The sequence below is a fragment of the Tympanuchus pallidicinctus genome, unplaced genomic scaffold (assembly GCF_026119805.1).
Source record: "Tympanuchus pallidicinctus isolate F22 unplaced genomic scaffold, pur_lepc_1.0 scaffold1, whole genome shotgun sequence".
Taxonomy (NCBI): Eukaryota; Metazoa; Chordata; class Aves; order Galliformes; family Phasianidae; genus Tympanuchus; species Tympanuchus pallidicinctus.
In genome coordinates, this window is record NW_026294618.1 from 29,035,794 (window position 1) to 29,057,467 (window position 21,674).

General features: G+C 38.4%; 1 protein-coding gene across 5 annotated transcripts in view; it reads left to right on the forward strand.

Moving 5' to 3' along the window:
- Positions 1 to 21,674, forward strand: part of KCNQ5 (potassium voltage-gated channel subfamily Q member 5) — a 260,022-nt gene that overhangs the window by 188,174 nt on the left and 50,174 nt on the right. For all 5 annotated transcript variants that reach the window (XM_052679000.1, XM_052678967.1, XM_052678977.1 and 2 more), the window contains exon 3: positions 1,381 to 1,507. In XM_052679000.1, the coding sequence (XP_052534960.1) occupies positions 1,381 to 1,507 (127 nt within the window). The remainder of the gene's footprint in view (positions 1 to 1,380; positions 1,508 to 21,674) is intronic.

Sequence of the window (21,674 nt, forward strand, 5' to 3'; positions counted from 1 at the left end):
AAAAATCTTCCAGTGCAATGCAGCTGTACAAGCTGCCATTTTAAGATGGAGTAATATGTTTTCAAATTGTTCTATGATATTGAGAAGCAAAAGCAAATTAAATTTAGAATATTTTAGTGTACTTCCATTAATCATAAGCTTGTATATGGCAAAATATTAATATTGTCATTAGTTCAGGTAAATTAGTGCCTGAGTTGATATATGTGATCTCTGTAGCCTTACTGGCTTCCAGAATTTTAGGATCTTACAGTCTAAAAACATCCAAACGCTTTATTGAGGAAAAGACAATATTGGATCATCCCTACCCTTGTAGACATTCTTCTTTCTAATTTATTTACACTGTTTTCTCATTGCTTCCACAGCAGTCCTCATCCTGTAGGAATAACAAATTCTTCGGCTGAAGGGACAGCTTTCTCCTGAATGTAGAAACGCATTCAGCTGCCTGATAAAAAAACAGCTTTCATCCTCTTTGGGATGAACTGCTTAAGAACCTCCTTCAAGTATTTTTCTCCTTTTGGTTAGCACACAAATTTTATCTTTTCAAAGCCTGTAACTTTGTTACGGTATTCCAGAATAATATCAGAATTAATAATTCTGAACCAGTATGTAGATATTATATCACTGCGTATTATTGACATTCAGATTTCCTTAAGATATAGAGCCGAATTATCCTCCAATGTATAATGCTAAAATTCTGTTAATCTCGCTGTTGTTTCCATTACCTTGTTGCTGCTATTGAGATGAACAGTATTGAAGAAGATTCCAACGTGAAAGAAATGCAGTCTAGGCAAAGAGGGAAATTCTTCTGGATGTTTCCAAAAACTTATCCAGGGAAAATTATGGCTATCGCGAATATTTATTTGCTATCTTACAAACTGTTACATACTCATTTTGTATAATTACAGTTGCATGTATTAGCTTACTTCTGGGAACAAATGGATTCCCTAACTGCTTCTTCATCATCTCAGTCAGTTCACCTATCTACTGTTATTGTGGAGTACAATGAAGAAATCTTTACCACAACTTTCGGCCTTCAAAATAAGAACATGGGCGTGGATAATATCTTGCTAGCTATGTGAACCACCTTTGGTTTGATCCTCAATTTCCAAAATTCTCTGGAAAATTTTGAGTTTATATTGCGTATGTAGGGTGTAGCCCTTCTGTGTTTCATACTTAGTAGCTGATTTTAGCATGTCAGATTTGTATGCTTCTCAGGAAACTTTGGGGGCTGTGTTTCCAGCAACCATGATGAGGAGCAGGATCCCAGGATTGGCTTTGGGGTCATCTGGTGATAAAGACGGATTGCTAGACACATATGGTGTTTCTTAATGCTTCCATGTGGGCTATCTGTTAAATGTTTTTCTTATTTGTCTTTTCTAGGAATTTGTCATGATTGTTGTCTTTGGTTTGGAATTTATTATTCGTATTTGGTCTGCTGGATGCTGTTGTCGATACCGAGGATGGCAAGGAAGACTGCGCTTTGCCAGGAAACCGTTCTGTGTAATAGGTGAGTGTTTATTTTAACATAAAAATGAAAACACTCCCTTCTGTTTTGCTTCTAAATTGAAACCAATGGAATCAGGTAGTTTACAGTCACCAGGTATAAATCCAAAATAGCTGTGCGTCAACTGTCATCCACCCAAAGAATCTCTAGATATAAAATCATAAGGTTCCTAATTACCAGTCAGCGTGTGTTTCTTATGTTCTCCAGAAGACATTTTCTTATGCATGTCATACACCTGGCCTGTGTATTGGAATGATGAAGGGCTGAGCGCTGATCTCACTGGAAACTGTGGGATTTGTGTGCATTTAATTGCCACGAATCTTTAGACATCTTTTATATGAATAGACACTATGCGCATACGCATGTATGTTATGTGTCCTTTTTATTTAAAATTTTTGTAATTACAAATGCATAGATTTAATTGAATTTGAAAGCCTACCAAGAAACAAGTATCAATCTGTCTTCTGACAACATTGCCAATTCTCCATTGCTACTCTCTGCATAGGATATAGTATCTGCAGGTGTTCCAAGAGTCTCTTTTTCCCCTTTTGCTCTAGAAATTCTTTCTGTAAATGATAAATAGACTCACAACCAGTCAAATCCTTATTTTTAAATATAACCTGCATGAAATGAGTTTCCCAATAAAAGTAGAAATCACAAATGTTTAACTAATTTAATCTGATAGTTTATTGTTTTTCTAATTATATGGAGGCAATGCTTTTCACAGAACGCCTGTGGAACTTCAGGATCTGAGCTTCTTCTCAGCTTGTCTCTAAATATCTTTCCTCTCAACAACCTTTAATTTATCTGCTTTGTTCTGTTCAGATAATAAGGAAGATGTGTCATTATCTTATCCAGGATCATTAGGTGCCAGGTCTCACACACTTGCCCCAACATCAAATGTGTCTTTCTTCACGAAAGCAGGAGCTTTAGAAATTGTATAGAGAGCAAGTTACTCTTTATAGTAGAGAGACATGAGAATGGAGGTGTTTTATAGCACTAAATAGAGGTGTTTTATATAACTAGAAGTCAGAATGTGCTGGAAGAGCAGTCCTCCTACAGGGGCCACCTGAAACCACCATGGGCTTCATAGCTTTGAAGAATAGCTAGAGCCAAATAAAGCAACAAAGCTCGATCCTTTGTAGCATGTGGATCAGAGTAGGAGATAGGAAAGGTAATCATTATTTAGGAAAGAAACATTTCAAAAGTATCAGGAGTGAGAGCTACTTAAGAAGAGAGTACTGAAATCTTACTGAGATAGGTCAGTAATAATTACATACTGTATCGTGTAAATATCGAAAGGAGAGGAGACACTGGTTTGGTTAAAAGTTGTGGTAGGACCTTCTTCAGTGCATGTGCCCTGGAAAGGTGGGTTGAGCAGTGAATAAGCTGGTAGACATGAGAAGTTCAGAAAGTAGCTGGAGAACCAATAAGAACTGAATGAGAATATGAGAAACAAGGGAAAAACAATTTTTATGGAAAAAAAGTCAACAGAACCAGAGTAGAACTAGGCCGCTAATGTATTGGGAGATCACAGAGAAATAGCAAAGGATGAGGATAATGAAACATAATGTCAGCATGTTCCTTTCTGTTTTCAACCTTTATTATCAATTTACAATACCACACCTTTACCATATTTCACATTAATTCAGTTACAAAAAATGCACAATAGAAACATGCAATGAAACCGTTAGTGGAGAAATGTTAATTGTAAGGGACTGAGCAGTAATTGTGGCTATGTTAAGATTAATACTTAGCTCATTTAGATCTAAGCAAATCTATCCATTTTTCTTTGGTAGGAAAAAGGGATGAATAAACCTATGATCTCTGACAATTCTGTTTTCAGAAGAAAGAATGGGGCTATTATTTTTAAATATCCTTGTGTACATCATTTACGAACTCATGGGAGTAAATGTTCATTTTTATATTTTATTACTAAGGTTTTCCCCTCTGGACTCTGATACCGAGAGAGGCTGTAAGGATAGTTAAGACCTAATATTACTTCACTTTATATTTGATGTGGAAGGAGTTAATGTTCTAGAGAGTTTTCCAGACTTCTTTTTGTGATCTTGCTATCAACTTTCCCTCTGTCTTTCCCAATTCCCTTGAAATATCTCATTCATACATCTGATGTTATCAGCTGATTAGTTAATACTTTAAGCAAAGTCCTTTAAAAAAGCCTTTAAATACTTTTTCTGAGAATGGTCCAAAAGGCACCAAGATAGGAATAGTCCCTTGCTACATGTGGTAGCAAGCAGCAGTCAGGTACTGATGGTCCTTTATGTTTTTGCTAATTACAAAGTCCATAGGAGATCAGCTCTGGTTATGGTACAGTAGCGCGGCATATCTCATTATTTTGCAATCTGAATGCTCTGAGAAAGGACCTCCCATAGCAGAGAAGAATAGTTTTATGAGTCAAACGTTTTTTCCCAACTACTTTAATCTTCTGCAGAAAATTTACTTTAGTAAGGTAACTGCACCAAATATGTTCCTTGTTTTGCTGGGTTCTGAAAACACTTTTAGTTTATAACAGTTTATAACTTAGCAATTGCTGTTTTTCTCATAAATTTCTGCCTGTTACAACTTCTATTACATGTGGTTTAAGAGGAAGGTAGCTGTTCCTTATTGTACATAATATTTTTCTGTCTTCAGTTGCTCTTCCACTGTTGCTGTGTGTCTGTTATGGAAAAAAAATTCTTCAGTCCATCCATGTGGTTGGCAGGACTTGAGCACAGAATTTCAAAGCCTCAGCATTACACAAATTCTCAATATAAATTTGGTTTTTGAAACTTTCATTTCAGAATTTTTTTTAAGAAACTTTAACTTAGCCCGTGTCTAGTAATATAACATTTTTCCTGGACAACTACAATTACTGATAGTCTGACAAGCTGGTACGATGTTGTATGTATTTCAGTTTTAGCCTGTTAGTAGTTTCCCCACAGCTGCTTCTATTTTACTTCTTGTCAAATTATAGCAGGATGGAAATGTCACAAGTTCACATTCTGTTGATGATGCAGAATGAGCGAATTCCCAACAGGAAGCTTAAGTTCATTATTTGTAATCATTAACTTCATGGCTGGCAAACCACATCTCAGAGCATTAGATGATAGCAGTGGCAATTGTACGTTACTGGAATCTATTTTTTGTTAATTAAAGTGGTAACGAGCCATCATATGGTACTTCTGGCAGATCTTTATAAACAAATCCATATCTGAAGTGTTGCAAGATCTGTTGAAACTTTAATTTATTTTAATTCAACTTCTTTATGTCATGATGTGTTTTGTGCCTTGTCACCTTGGTATTTAGATACATAGTACTGTTTAAATGCAGCCAGATAGTAAATGTGCTGCTCATGATAAACAATATAAACAGTCCTTTTCTACTATAATTTGAACTTTAAATAACCCAGTGATGGTCTGTTATTAAGTATATGCTTGACCAAAGAGACACATTTCACATTGCATCTCATTGTAAATCCCAACCAGACCAAGTTCCAGCAGGAGCAAAGTTTTTCGTGGGGCATTCTCCCAACATCTGCTGCCAGCTCAATGCTGAACTTATCTCAGGAACACCCTGCCCTCTTCATTATAGAAAACCTGCTCACAAAAGTAGTGTTTAGAGTGGAAACTGAGAAGTTCCTTGGATGCTTTCAGCAGCCATAGTTATGTGCAATGAATAGTCACTCTTTATATTTTAAAACTAATATTTAATGGAATGTCCTCATATTTGACAATCCTTGCTGCTGAGTTCATGCTGAAATTTCCCTCTGGAATGTGTTAAAAAATTGAACAGCCTATATTTGCTAATTGACATGGGTCTCGATTTCACTACTAGTATCGCTATCATATTATGTGGAGCAGAGAAGTGACCGACATGGATTGGGCAACCTGACTCAACTGGTTTTTTTATATTTTTTTCTTTCCCTCTGAGGAGCTGTGGGGTAGTGACACATTCCATTTTCATGAGTCTCAGGGGCTGACATTTTTATATGAATGCTGAGCATATTCTGTGCATCTGCTGAAGTGTCTGATGGCCAAAGAAATCAGTAAGACTAGTGAGTTGGATGGTTTTTTTTTTTTAATTAAATGATTTTTCATTGAAAAAATACTGATTAACTGAAATCAAAATTATTTATATCAACTCCTCTTCCCTAAGGAAAACTATTTTATATTTAAGCTGGATCTTTTTATCATCAAAATGAGAAGGACTCTTTCTCCCAGTCATCTAGAGCAGCTAGTAATCCAGGTTCTGGATTCTAGATAAAGTATAGTTAAATGTTTTTTGGGGGGGGCATATTTGGAGCAGGAAATTACCATCTCTCAACCTTACTGAAGTTATCCAAACATCAGTAAGTAACTCTTTTAGTCTGGAGAGAGACGGTGGTTTACCCTGTCACCTGGTTGTGTCAATTGTACTCATTTTCTATGGAAGAAGTTCTAATTTGGCTTGTCTGAAGAACAGACATTTGTAAAAAGTGGATTCTGGTTGTGCAAATTAGAAGAGATCCACACCAGAATGGACGAAGTGAGTTAGAGCATGGGATTGTGAAGGACAGCAGTGAATCACAAAAGAAATACAAAATTATGATAAAGCTTGTGTGTTAAAAGCCAGAGACCTCTTACTATAAAGCAAGTATTGGTGATGTTAGAATTACTTCCTTAGAGGGCTGTTGAAAATATTTTCCCAAGTATTAGGTGGTTGTGTCCATTCCAAATAAGACTGATATAAGTTAGTACCTGAACTAGAATGTTCAATGATTCCTAATTCATTCATTTTTACTGGGAAAGTCTCCTGAGATCGATATCACATGATTAACACAATACACTAGTTTGTACACATTCATTCAGATTCTGTAAATTATTTGTGGAGTCTTTCAAATGATTTATGATCTCTCACATTTGAATCTCACAAAACCTACACATATAAGAAATCTGAATTATTATTATATATTATGTGTTATAAAATATTGTGTGTTATAAAAACATATTATAGAACTTCCAGTGCCTCTTGTGAATCATAAGGCTTCAATGACTTGGAAAATTACAGTAAGTAGGAGTTCAGCAACTAACAGTGCAAGAAGGAGATAACATTTCCTTGTTTTAGACTTGTTATCTTCAATTTTGTTGGCATTTTTCAGGGACTGACTAGTTGCTACTAGAGATGCCCAGTCTATAAATATGTTTTCACTACTTTTCTTTATTTGATTTGAGGTATTCATGTGCTGTCTTACTAAGCTGAGTTCTCATCATACCAATAGACAAATTGCTCCAATTACCTTAGATGTGTGTAAATGTTCCTCCAATCTAAAATTAAGTAATTGTTAATATAAGCATGGGTGTGAAATGTTAAGAGTCAGACATGATTCTACCAAAGCCACTTATCTGCCTGCCTCAGCATACGGAGTCTCAAGAACAGCAAAGTAGCTGATTTGTTTTTAAATTCCATCATTCATAGCATCTAAAAAACACATTTTTAAAAAAGTGAGAGAATAATATGTCAGAGCATAACTGACATCCAAGGAAATACTCATTTTTCGTGGCGTCTTTCCAGCTATCATGCTGTACATCAGCTGCTTTGGTAGTGTGACATTCTTTGCAACTCCCATCTGTGATCATTGTCAGCTCTTTCCCTTGACTCCTCTTTGAGAAGAATTGCACCTTCGGTGGCAATAAACGTTTTGCTTTTGTAACAGTGAGTTATGCTCTCCAAGCAGAAATTGGAATCATTTCATAACATTTCCGTAGAGGTTCATAAAGCATCCTATTAAAGTAGACATTAGCTATTTTGTACTTCTGCTCCTACCCTTTACATTAGTATAGTATACTGCACTACCTTAGTACACATATAATTTCTTGATGAAATCACTAGCTTGCAATATCACCATATTTCAGACCTGTGTTATACAGGTGTCTCACTCCAATTTTTAGGAGGGAGATGAGATTCTTTTAATATCTGTATACCTGGCATGAGATTAAGAAACAACAGTTCAAATGTTGGTCTGACCAGTTTATTATAAATCCCAATCAGGGAGATGGGGAAGGGAAGGAGTATGATAAAAAAGATAGGAAATAAGCTAGAATTGCATGAAGCAGGGATAGTCACCACCAGGATCCAGCAGCGGTCCCGTTCCATGCCGTTTTGAAGGTCCGAGGCAAAAGCTCAGGGGGAGAGCAGCAGCAGCATGGCTGGCCTTGGGCAGCAAGCAGGTAGCAGGAAGAATCAGCATGATAAACGCGGGAGGAAGCAGCAGCACTCAGGCAGCAGGACCAGGAGAGTCTGTCAGCATGCAGGCATTCCGTAGTGAGGGATCTGATAGCAGACACCTTTGTTCTTCTTCAGCATGCTGGTAGAGCACAGAGCAAGTCCAGGAGGGAGAGAGGCAGGTCGTGAGGCTTCTCATGTCAGAAACCTCTTCTTCATGAGGAATCTGTTGCCAGAAAACCTCAACCTCATGGTTGTAGGTCCCCTTTTTATCCTTCTGCTTCTGCCATCATGGCATTCCTGGGCATTTGAGTACAAGTCGTGTGCAGCACCTCCTGATATGGCCTTCTTCCTTGAGATAAGCCCCCACAAAAGACTGCTTCCTACCCGTTAAGCTGTGGCTTATCTCTCTCTCTCGTTGCACCTGGCCTTGTCCATCTGTGTCCCTCAAACAAAGGAATTCTCAGCCCTTGCCCAGGCCTTGCTTGGACTTGTCCGTCTGCGTATCCAGCAAGCTTTGAAACAATGGTGTAAAAGAATAATCTCTTACAACAGGATGTTCCAAAAGTAATGCCTCCTATTCATTTATATAGGAATGACAACGGTTGTTTATAAAGAGCACAAAAACACTATTAGATAGAACAAATTCTCAGCTACAAACACTATTTTTCTACAGTCACCACCACTAGCTATGCATTTTTGCCAGTGGCAAAAAAGAGCCTGCATGCCATGCTCATAAAAATCTGTTTGGCCATCTAGAATCTGGCTTGTCTTTCGTATCACTGTCACCACTGCTGAAACACACCACTTGCAGCTTCACTGTGCACACATCCATTGTTTGGTCTCCACAAATGTTCAGCAAGTGTCAGTGAAAGTCAGTGGGTGCCATTTATAATGCATGGAGGAATTTAATTCCTCGTTGTTTGCTTTGTACGCACTTCCATGTCAGACGCCATGTTGGGTGTCTGCTTCTCTGCTGTCATCTGTCACATGACAATAAAATGTTACTGGTGGGAAGTTTCAACCTCTACTGCCATACCACCAACATCCTCCTATGAAGCCATGCACCAACATAATAGGTGGCATTACTTTCAGAGCAGCCCTCATACCAACAAGCTGATACTTATTTAGGGGTGCTGAAGCAGCATATGAACATAAATGTCAATGTTAATCCCTTGGCACGGTACATCAGACAACTGTCGGTTCATTTGAGCCACAATTAACTACTCCTGCAGGTGTTTGCTGAAAAAAAAAACAACCTTTCTCATATGATAACCCATCCTCACACTCTGAGCACTGATGACGAAATTTGAAGAAGTCTAAGAAGGATTATCTGCTTGGCATGTACTGAAGGAATCTTTCTAGAATAGTTTCAAAGCAGTATGAAAATAGGGAAACTTTAGTGACAAACCTTTGTGCACACTTTTGTTTGTTTTATATTCACCCTGCACCATACAGTAGCGGGCAGTGTGCTTCTGTCTTACGTTTGCTGAATGACTTTCAGCCTCTTTGGTGCTTTCAGTTTGAGTTGCATTATCATTATTATTATTACTTTTTACCTACTTAATGTTTTGGCTTTATTGCTGCCTTTTGTGAAGACTGATCTATTTCTATTCAGGTCATCAGTGCAGGAGCCAGTGTGAGCTAAAAGAAGACTGTAGATTCAGGCTTACAAATGCAAGTTTTGCCCAGTGTTACATTCAGAATAGTCAAATTGATTGCCGGATGTCTTCATCCAGCCTTGCAATAAGCTTATAAGCAATTAAAAGGCTTGAAGAATGTTGGTTTCCACAGATGTTTCCATTCTTTTATGTCCTTGTGGAGAGCTGTGTGTTGCCACCAGCGCTGCTAAGGGACTGGAAGCCTGATGGGCACAATAGTCCAGTGGGAATTACAACAATCTCTTTAATGATTGTGCCTTGCATGGTTGCCCTCAAATTGCTGCTGAAAAAAAAATAAAATAACTTGTATACAGGAGGAAAAAATACAGGTTTTAAATTTCTCCTTTTTACAGCTGCTGTGTTAAATAGAGCAATTAGGAAGAATTTTACAATGTAACAGCATTGTTTCATTGTGTAACAGAGTTTAATATATCCCAAGTTTAATACAGTTATGTGGAAATATTTGCATAAATCTAGAAAGCAAGTTGGGCATGTCCTGCACATGTTAATTTCCTCTCCTGTCGACCCACCCCTCAGCACCAGGATGCTGGAACATGAAGTCTCCTCTTAAAGATTACACTTTTTTTTACCTTTAAGATTTTGCTTAAACTCTCCAAAGTAAAGATTTTACATTTCCACTGGGAAATGACAGTGCTGTCTCAGGAGATCTAGAACATGTCCACTAGACCTGTGTTAATTCAACACGTCAGTTCCAAAACAGTATAAGTGCTTATTACTGCCTGACAGAACCATCTGTTCTCACCACAGAAAGAGGCAGCTCTGGTTAGTGGCCCACTCATGCCACCTTGTCCTGGGGTCTGTGACACCCGGAGAGCAGCCATGGGGATAGAATGGCCACACGACCCAGGCCCACCTCTGTCATCTCATCCTGCTCCTGAGACCCACACTGGGAACTGCTTCTTTTTAGATGTGCCCAAGGGATTGCACTTACCCCAAACAAAGTGGCAGGTTGCAAAGACCATCAGATACAGTCCTGAGCTAGTCAGCAACTCCTTCCAGCCAGATGGGGGAATTTGAGAAAGCTGAAGCTAGTACTGTACTCGTTCCTGCTTCTCTTCAGGATTATAGCACTTGTATTCTCCAAAAATAGTCTTGCTAGCACCATAGTCCTTCATGGGCTTCCCACCCACCAGTGTAGACAGCTTTGTTCCTGGAGATAAAGTGGCTGGAAAATGCAGTAAATTCTGTATTTATGGAAACTGAGAAGTTCCTGGAGGTATTCACTCTGCCTGTGCAGCCATGCAGGATGGCTGTGTAGGCTAGGAATGCAAGCTGTGATCACTCAGAAGGGAGAGGTGCATGCTTCTGGAAGGGTCAGAAAAAACATCTCTTCCAGGTGACACAGAGGGGCCATCTTTCTACCTTCAGCATCTGCACTGGATAGTTCAGCTAGGTCCTGGGCATCTCCTGCTTCCCCCTCAGCAAAATGGAGAATAGATTCCTATATCCCTTTCTCTCTACCTAGACTTTTCCTCTTCATCAGAGAACACTTACCTCCCCTGATGTTTTCAGCAACTTTACCTCTTAATTTTCCTTACCCGTTCCCAATTAATTTTTGTCTGTCTACTTTCACCTTCAGTTTCTATTTCCATGGTTTTTGGCCTTTCCACTCCTGTATTGCTGCAATGGCTTTGCTTTAGATGCAGCCTGGGAACATGCAAGGGTAGGTCCTGTACGTTTCTTCCTGCCTTGTTGTGGGAGCCCAGTGTGCAGAGCGCTGCCTTCCTACTGGACTGGGCAAGGCAGAAGCCCAGATGATTTTTTTCTACATGTGAGCTGCTGCCAGTATCCCCTGAGCAGTTTGTTCATACTTGTTGCTCAATCACACGCTTATATGGGAATTTTTGAAAACCTAATTCCAGCAGTCCATGGTGAAACATCCAGTCCAATTAATTTTCTCTCGTTATTCTTTTATGTCCTATGGCAATGAATTTTACAGGTTAATTGCATGTTGTGTTGTTTCTTATCAGATATAAATTGTCTTTTGATCTCATTTTTATAAGGAAGGGTAAATAGGAGGCATCCACCAGGCCTTCTTGTCTTTTGCTAGTTTGCATACCTCTATCTGCCATCTCATACTTGTCTTCTGACTAACTGCTCCTGAATTATTTAGTCCTTTCTCACTGCACGTCTTGCCATGCCTGCAGTTATTTTGTGTTTTTCCTGCTTGTAACTATGCCCATCTTTTACAGTCTGACTTAATGAGGTGGTTATTTATCAGGCATGTGTCTCACCACCCATCCCGCTCTTTCCCTCCAGAAGTTCTTCAGTTTTTTCCTTCACAGCAGCAGCAGCCCTTTTCAGGAAGGTCTGCTACCGTGCAGGGGAAAGCCTGAGACGTAGTAGAGTAGCCAACACTGCTTTCACAGTGTTTGTAGGGCATAATTTCTCTGGCATGAAGCAGTTACTGGGCAGAGTAAGTGAGGATTTATGGAAAATTGCTGCATGTGTTACTTGTGGTTTGTGTCCTTGGTTGGATACAAACTGTGCTGGTGAACAACGCCAAAGATAGGATTTTAAATATCTTTCTGTCATCCTGTCTTAAAGCCAAATAAAGCTCAGGGTGAATCACTGTTGCTTTCTTCCTTTTGGCAGATGCATATCAATAACTTTAGGATCAATTATTGGAGAAGGCTAATAAAGTATAAATCCATGAAAGGCTGGTAATTGAAGCTAATCTTAGCTTGCAGGAGGCCCTTGGTTTCTTAAGATTTATTGAGCCAGCTGTTAATAATATAAAGATGTTAGCTGAGGATTTATTCAGTCCACAGAAAGAGCGTGTACTCTACAGTGTTATGAACCTTAACTGGTACCTCTACAAAGGAGAAATGTGGGAACATTTAATGTCATTATTCCTATCTGGACTGAATAAAAAAATTAAATTTCAGTATTTAGAGTCATAGAATCACAGAATGGCCTGGGTTGAAAAGGACCACAATGATCATGTAGTTTCAACCCCCCCCTGCTATGTGCAGGGTCGCCAACCATCAGACCAGGCTGCCCAGAGCCACATCCAGCCTGGCCTTGAATGCCTCCAGGGATGGGGCATCCACAGCCTTCTTAGGCAACCTGTTCCAGTGCATCACCATCCTCTGTGTAAAAAACTTCTTCCTAACATTTAACCTAAATCTCCCCTATCTTTATTTAAAACCATTCCCCCTTGTCCAATCATTATCTACCCCCATAAACAGTCCTTCCCCTTTCTGTTTTTACAGTCCCTTCAAATATTGGAAGGCCACAGTGAGGTCTCTCTGGAGCTTTCTCTTCTCCAAGTTAAACAAGCCCAGTTCCTTCAGCCTTTCCTCACAGAAAGGTGCCCTCTGATCATCTTAGTGGTCCTTGTCTGGACTCATTGAGCTACTGTGATGCTTAACCCACTGAGAAGTATTTTGGCTCTTTATAACAGAAGATAAAATGACATTATTTATTATACATTTGTCATAATGGCTTGAAAATGTGTTACTTTTACACAGTAGCAGTGAGCGTATACTTTTAGCTTGTGGGCATCTTAATGAATAATATCACTTGATCCATGCCGGAGAATGAAGTTAGTTTGTTATTAGAAACCTTGATTTAAAATGTTAAAACAAAAATCTGACCCATCTTCCTCATTCTGGATCTTTATGAAGGAATATTTTGTATTTCTGTCAAAAAATAATCACATCCAGTACTGACTTCTAGAAAATATTCTTTTATATTTCATAAATTTTTTTACCTACAGATGCCAAATTTGTATTTGGTTAGCTTTGCTAAAGAGTGACTTGGACTTGTTTCTATTTCATTTCCTTTTGTTTGGGAGTAACATATGACTACATTATATGGTAAAGGGTTTTACTCAAGGTGTAGCAAAGATAGGCTAAGATGCCTGTGAAGAAAGGGATTCACTAGTGCTGCTTGGGGTATTTGTATATAGAGAAAACTTGGGATAGTCTCCTCCCTGGTGTAGAAACAGTGCATGTTTCCTGTGGTTAAAGCAAGAAATCTTAAGGTAATCATTTTTATTTAGAATGGAATGAAGAAATACTTCAAATACTGAGCCAGCTTTCAAATGTTTAGCAGCAGTTTTATAACAGGTTTGTTTTGTGTTTCCGCATTCCACTTCCCTTCTTATTTTCTGTTGATGCATATATAGAAACCTGGGCCACAACCTGAAATCATAGAATCATACATAGAGTATCCTGAGTTGGAAGTGACCCACAAGGATCAAGTCCAACTCCTGGCTCCACACTGCACCTGAGATTAACAGTTAAGAGTGCTTATTTTCCATGGCACTGAAAATACATGAAATATTACTTATTTGTATTATACTGTTACACTTCATTTATATTATTTCATTATTATATAGATTTTACACATCATATAAATAACACCATGTGTTATTTTATACGCGTGTTGTAAATTCTAATGTAATTTATCACAAGTAATATCAATTCCTACTATTTTCTTTCAGCCACAAAATATAAGGTTACATACTGGAGAGCTGCTTGTCTAAACAAATACAGTTTGGCTCTGTTAAATTAATTTGTATTCCAAAGAAATGTCCGTATTTCCAGGAAGCCACTTTCATTTCACATTGAAATAATTTGCTTACTCATATGATTCCAGTACATTGCAAATGAAAAATAAAGATGAAGACAAAGGTTCAAGATGATTAGTCTCTTTTGATCTTGTCTCTGGGGTAAGGCTCAGCTGATGAGTAAGAAAACCTGAGTTTGTATGCACAGATCAGCTTTAGTGCACTGCTTAGAGTTGAAGCTGGTGACTAATGTAGCCATTGTTGGAAGAAGAAAAAGATCAGTTGAGTAAAAGTTGTTACTTCTGTTTTTCTTAAATTTCACTTCAGTGCCTAGAGAATATTGCACGTTTGTCTAACTTCTTAATTTTCTGTGTACTGTTGCCATGCAGTCCTGTCTTCCTGTTTTTTTAAAGCAATAAAAATCAATTTTCACACTCGTCTGTGTTTATCTCTGAAAAGGATCTTGGTAGACAAACCTATTTCATTTTCTTGCTTCTAAAAATACCAAGTAGTTTCACATCTTGAAAAACAATTAGAACAGGAAACAAAATCACCAGCATGTTTTGCCAGCAAGGACAATTAAGACAGTTTCCATCCAGAGACTGTCATATATTTGAAAACCCAAAGACCTTTTGGCTGGAGTGACAACAACATCTGCAAAAATCAGCATCATCTATCCCAAGAATTTCCTGAAGATATCCTGCCAATTATTTTTACTAGTAGGTGACGATTAATCATAACCTGTCTGGCATCCAAGCAGAAAGATCTGGTCTCTGACCAGAAAAGAAAAGCCTATATTCAGCCATTGCTGAAAGCAAATTCTGCCAGGACTCAATATATTAAGCACCATTATTTTTAGTGTATTCAAAACTCAAGCATGTCTTGTATTGCTTGTTTTTCTGCTGTTGTTGTTAGTGATGATGGTTAAGCTTTTTCATTTATTTATTTATTTATTTATTTATTTATTTCGAAGCTGAGATCTTGTTTCTGCAAATCTACTCAGGTTTTTGTGGGAAGTTTCCTGCCCTCCCAAATTGCTCTAGAGATGTTCAGGCGATATAATTCAATGGATGACATCAAAATGATTTTTAATAGGCTTAAAAACAACATCGTATCATTTTACAGAGGGCAAATTCATGTAACTTAAGAAGACTGAATGTCTCCAGAATAGTCTTCAAAAATGCAGTTTGCAGATTTTGACAATCTTATACAAAATGAACAGGGCTTTATCAATAAATAGTGCTGCTCCTTCCATTGAGACAATTAAAAAAATATGATAACATCCATCATTTCTCTTATTTTGCTATCGATTTCCTCTCTATTTTGGGATTTAATTCCGAATTCAATCCTAAAATTATTTTTCAATAAAGATTTTGCATCTTTTTAAGATAAAAATATTGAAAATTCTTGACTTCTGAGGTTAATATTTAGAGGAGGTCATTGGAAGTTCAACCCATATTAGGCCAGATTTTGTTGCTTTAACTATGTGAAATATCCCTCTGATTCTGTAGCAAGGGGACTATTCACAAAGCAAAAGAACTGCCACCTGGCAAAAACATTGCAGTTTGCCTCTTCATAAATTAACTATTGCTGCGTGCTCTAATGCTGGATTTTGCTCTTTGCTTTCTTGAACCAGTAGAGGGAAGTGGTTAATCCCTTGTTTGAAGCTAAAAGCATTTTTGTAGCCAGTTGAGATAACCTTTTCCATTCTGTGACCTTTCTCAACAGGTGCTCAATGAATAATGATACAATTGTTTTCCTCTCTGAATGCCCCTCTGTTTGGCATATTCAGAAGCCTGCCTTAAACTCTATGGATGTCTTATTTTTTAAGCAAACCTACAGGATCACAAAGTACACCAAGACTGGATATGTTACTGGCTTTGAAAAAATCTGCTTTTCCTGTAGATGCGTTTGTATAAATTTAAGAATCTGGAAAAAAACAAAAAACAAAAAACCCACCTTATTTTCCTGTATTGCTGCAGGTGTAAGTCATTAGGCTATGTTTTAATTGCCTTAAGCAGCCAATTTATTGAGATAGATCCCATTGAAAATATTTTTGTTATATTTCTATAGTGTGGCATGCTGGAATATAGTGCTCCAGAATGTGTGTTGTGTTCATCGTGTGCCAAAGTGTCCGATTAAAATTCAAAGTACGTTTCTACATTGGTTAAATGATACTCTCAGGCCCCAGCCAACTAGCTGTGGAGATTGCTGCAGAAAAAAATTTGAAGGGAGTTCTGATAATAGCTATAAGCATGATGAAGCACTTCAAAGGACTGGTATATTTCTGATTTCTATAATAATTATTTCTATGTGGGTGTTGTCGTAAATCTGGATTCAAACATATTTTAAACCCTTTGCAAGTGGGAATAATTGCTTACTGTGCTGCAGTATGCATATATGAGTGTAACCTGTACTGTTGACACCATATGGAGTTGACTTCAAATCATGCTTGATGCAAATATTTTTTGGAGATATAGTGATGATTCTGAAATGACTAAAAGCTGTTCATTTTCTATTCTGATAAAGACAGTGAAAAAATATTGCAGTGTCCATTTAATCTGTATTGGCTCAAATTGACATATATTTATTTAGAAGGACATTCCAACCCATTAGTAGTAAATGCAGACAAAGTATTAAGTGCAGAAAAAGCTGACACTATCTTTTTATTACATTATACTTTGAAGAAGATGCAAGAAAAAGGGAGAAATTGCAGGTTTGTGTAGTAGTTTGAGTGTGTATATGAGCTATGAGTAGGTGAGGAATGCTCATTAATTACATTTTCCATGTTAATTGCAGAGGAGTTGGACTGGATGACCTTTAAAGGTCCCTTCCAACTCAAGTGATTCTGTACTTCTATGATTTCCTAACATCATCCTAATCTCATTCCTGTAACTTTAGAGATTGTCCTGACGGTATATGAATCATAGAATGCAGATTAGTTTGGGTTGGAAGGGACCTTAAAGATTATCTAGTTTTGTCCCCCCCCTTACTATGGGCAGGTTGCTCAACACCCCATCCAGCCTGGCCTTGAGTGCCTCCAGGGAGGGGGCATTCACAGCCTCACTGGGTAACCCCTTCCAGTGTCTCACCACCCTCACAGTAAAGAGTTTCTTCCTAGTATCTAATCTAATTCTCTTCCCTGAAGAGGAAACCCTCTTCCAGTTTAAAACCATTTCCCTTTGTCCTGTCACCACATGCCCTTGCAAAATGTTCCTACCCAGCTTTCCTGTAGGTCCCCTCGAGGTACTGGAAGGCTGTTATAAGGTCTCCCCAGAGTCTTCTCTTCTCCAGGCTGAAAAGCCCCCAATCTCTCAGCCTGTCCTTGTAGGGGAGGTGCTCCGGCCCTCTGATCACCTTCATGGCCCTCCTGCTCCAATAGCTCCATGTCCTTCTTGAACTGGAGGCCCCAGAACTGAATGCGCTACTCCAGATGTGGTCTCATGAGAGCAGAGTAGAGGGGCAGAATCACCTCCCTCGATCAGCTGGTCACATTTCTCTTAATGCAACCCAGTTGGCCTTCTGAGCTGCAAGTGCACACTGCCAGCTCATGTTAAATCTTTCATAAACCAACACTCCAAATCCTTCTCCTCAGGGCTGCTCTCAAGCCATATTAAGGCTTTGGGATGTTTTAGTAAGGTTTCCATGCTCACCCTTTTATCTGTTCCCATCAAATTTTTTAACTGGTGTAAAATTTTAAAGCATGCAATAAGCTCATAGTAGGGACATTGTATTGGAAAAGCCATGACAAATAAAACAACCCATTATGATTATTTGTGAGGCCTCTTTTTATAATTAGGAGTCTCTCGGTCAGTCCATGACCACAGGAAGTACTTCCTCTGTGAAGTGAGGAACTCAGATTGGCGCATCCTTCATGAGCTACTGCTGCATTTCATGTTCTTACATTACTGGGCTTTGGTCACTCCTCTTTACTTAATGTCACTATTTTAATGAGATTGGACAATATAAAAATGTAATATGTTGTATGCATCATTCTAGGTTCATCAGTTTTCTTTTTTTCTGGGCCCATTAGCTGTTAACATAGTGACTTTTACCAAGTCACTATTAACAAAGCTTCTATATAATCTTGGGAATTTTGAGCAGTACTGTTTGAAAGGTCTGACATGAAAGAATACTTTGCATGAAATTCAATTTGAAATCAAGTGTTCAAAACTGAACACTGCAAAAGTTGCCAAGAAAATCCAGATTCTCAGACTGGAGTTAATGCGGGAGGATGCTGTCTGCAAAGATAGTTATTTAAGAGATATCTCTAAATATTGAATAAAATCTACCTCATAGCTGAGGAGATGCTTAAAATTTTGAAAGATCCCAAAATATTAGCTTGAAATAAATCAAAGAAATAAGTGTGCTTCAGGAAAGAACATCTGTCTTCTAGTAAGTCATGACAGGGATGTTTGGAACTGTATTTATTCATATATTTACTCATGTATTCATTCACATTCCAATGTTTCCTGGTGCTTTACAGCAAGATAGGGTGAATCTTTAGTCCCAGTTCAGTTAATCAAAATACTTCTATTTACTTCTATAAAATTAAGATTTTGCCCATAATTCACTTTCTGGCTTTGTTTTTTAGTTCCTGATTTTCCAGTTTTGTCCCTAAATAATAAGAGGAAAATAATGATAGAATTTTCTTAAAGCCTTCTTAAAATATAGAAAGACCATGGAGATTTTACCCATAAGCCAGAGGAAATGACACTTGAGCTATGCTGGATAAAAATGTCATCGGGAAAGAATCATATTCAACTTTCAATTTTCCAGTACAGATGTGCTTAGATAAGAAAGCAATTTTAACGTATTCAGAAGTGACTTTAAACTTTTGCAACTTTTTGTTTGGACTCTGTTTTCATTCCAGGAGAGGTTTATTTTGATTTATCTTACACCTGTTCCTGGCAAGGGACACTACACTGAAATAATCTGCTTGCCTGCCTCCGAGGAAACAGAGCCAGGGAAGGCTGCCTTTGGAAATGGACACACTCTTTCCTTCCCAGCCTGAGGAGGTTTTTTGGAGGAGGAGTGTATTGTGAAGAGGTGAAGAAAATGAGAAAGGTGTGAAAGAAACACCAGTAGACTGGGAAGTCTCTCTTCCCTCCAACTGTTTTTAAGCATGTGTCCAAGCATTTTCTGCTCACCCACTCCCTTGTGCCTTCCTCACCATTTTGTCTCTCTTCCTCTCTGCTCTCCATCTTGAAATGTCTATTTGAGTTGGTAATTCCTTTGGACCAATACTAAAGAGAGGGAGAATGAGCTATGCTACTGTTGGCTTCTTCATCTCACACGGTCAGAAGGGATCAGAGACCTTCACTTCACCCCACTGAGAAGTGGGGCAGAAGGACAGAGTGTTCCCAACAGATGCTGTGCAGAGCTGGGAGCAGTCAATTAATCTGAATTTTTTGCACTGTTATAACAAAAGCTGCCAGAATTCCTGGTATGGGAAAGAATAAGTGAAGGGACAAAGCATTTGCTTTTCAAAAAAAAAAAAAAAAAAATCACATTGAAAGCAGCTGAGGGAAACCAAAACTCTCCGAAAGCACATAAGTCATTTCTGGACCAAAAACATAATTCCTAATATTTGGATTATATTTTCCAAGTTCTAAGACTGTTTTTCTGGAGTGCACACTGTTTTTTGATAGTATCTGATTTGTTGATAGCTTCCCCCACTAATTAGAAATGGCTGTTACATAGTGGAGGGCAGTGTGGATCAAGCCATGCTAAATGTGATGTTCTTCTAGTAACCAGAGATACACCTTCTTCAACACAGTCCATATTGCTCACAGCTTTTTTGCCCACCCTACATGAGCCTCAGATCCAGATAAACACTCCTAAATATAGAAGATTGCTTGTATGTGCTGCACATCCATACTTCCAGTTGGACAAGATCTAGGGCTTAGTTCAGTGGGATAAATAGAGGTGTCCTCTGTTACATGATATTCCCTGCTCTCTAGCTACTTCTCCAGAAGGGCACAGGCTTCCCAAGACTGAGGGCATATCTACTGGACCTAGTGGATGTCTCAGATACCTTAGGGCATCTCGGATGGCACTGGACAAATAAATTCAGGCAGATGAAACAATCCTCTTTTTGTGCCAAGCCCTGAGCACAAGTCAGCTGAGCAGTCAGCAGGAGCCTTCTTAAGGGTTAGCACACCACACTTAGCTGACGTGATTGCCTTGTGCTGCATGGGGTATAGACACCTGATTCACAACTTAAGACTTTAAATGTCAATGTGGAACTGAATCCTACTGCACTTCTTTTTATGGTCCACATTAGGATTGTTGACATCTTTAACTTTTCCCGATCGATTATCCTGTTTCTGAATTCTTACCCAGTCCTTCTGCATCTGATTACTATGCTCTTGAGCTCTGCACAGTGCAGAGACACCCCAGGATATTATATCTATTTCTGGCTCTCTAAACTTGTTAGATTTACGTCTAAAAGCAAATTTAGTTTTACAGTAGCCAACTATATGGTAGCTAAATATGATCCATCTATGTAGAAGCCAAAATGTCAGAGCAGAAGACAAGCAGAAGGTCAATCCAGGCTTGTATACTTGTCTAACAGCGACACTAGTCAGCAGTGGGTGGTTAGGGAAGATCACATAAGGAAGACAAGCATGCAGTAATATTTCTCAGCCACTAGTGCCTGATACTTTGAGATTTCCTGAGACAGAAGTAGGGTCTAGGTGTTTATTTGACCTGGATTGTTTTTTCATATGAGATTATCCAGTTGGTTTTGAACTCATGTAAACTTTTATTGGTTTGTGGCAAGGATTTGTGCAATTCTACAGAAGTGTCCTTGAATGACAAAAGTGTCTGTACCCTTAATAGAATGGTAAGATGGCAAAGCCATCTTGGCACAAGGTGAGTGTTATACCTAACACAAAAGAAGTAAAACTCATGTTAGCATGAAGTTCTCATTTGTGAATATGATTTTAGTTTATTCTTGCATATTAGCATACAAGCAAACAGCACAAAATCTTAAGATTTAAACCATGTACTTTGTTAAAAAAAAAAAAAAAGACTTTAAGCTTTTAAAGGTCAGGAAATTAATGATGAGGTGGTGAAGTAACAGTGTTTTCTCTGTCCTTTTCCACTCTCTGCATACCAGTATGTCTGCCCCAATAATCACAAAAGAACATTATTCCTTCTCACAGTATCCATGTGCCTTCACTGTTATCTTCTCATCTCCCTTTAAATGCTGTTCTGGCTCAAAGGGCAGTTGGCTGATTAGTTCATGCAGAACAAACTCGCTCTCACAGTTTGAATCTGTGACCTGAAGAAATAAATCCTAACACTTGCTAGGCTGCAAGAAACATCTTGCCAAGCTGCCAACTATAAGAATGCTTCTGAGTGCCCAGCACTATATTTTTTTCCTTTCCAGGAAATGGTACATCAGAGGAGTTGGGTCCAGAAACTATATGACTGAACAGTCTTTGTACTCACAGGAAACCAATAAGTCTGATTCCACTGGATTCTCATCACTGAGGCAGCTCTATTTTTTTCTTCTTTCTTTTTTTCTTTCCTTTTCTGGCTTTTCAACAGGAAAGTTGCTATGTGAAAGGGGAAAACATTCAAGACCATCTACTAATTTGTTCAGGTGCTACACCAGTCTTCAAAGATCAAACATGAGGATCCTTCAAATCTGCTCCTTTTATTCATATGTTTTCAAAATGACTGCCATGAGTTTTCACCCTAGAAATCTCTCAGGGCATACTCTGCCTCCAGCCCTCACTTCACATCCTGTCTCAAACAGAAT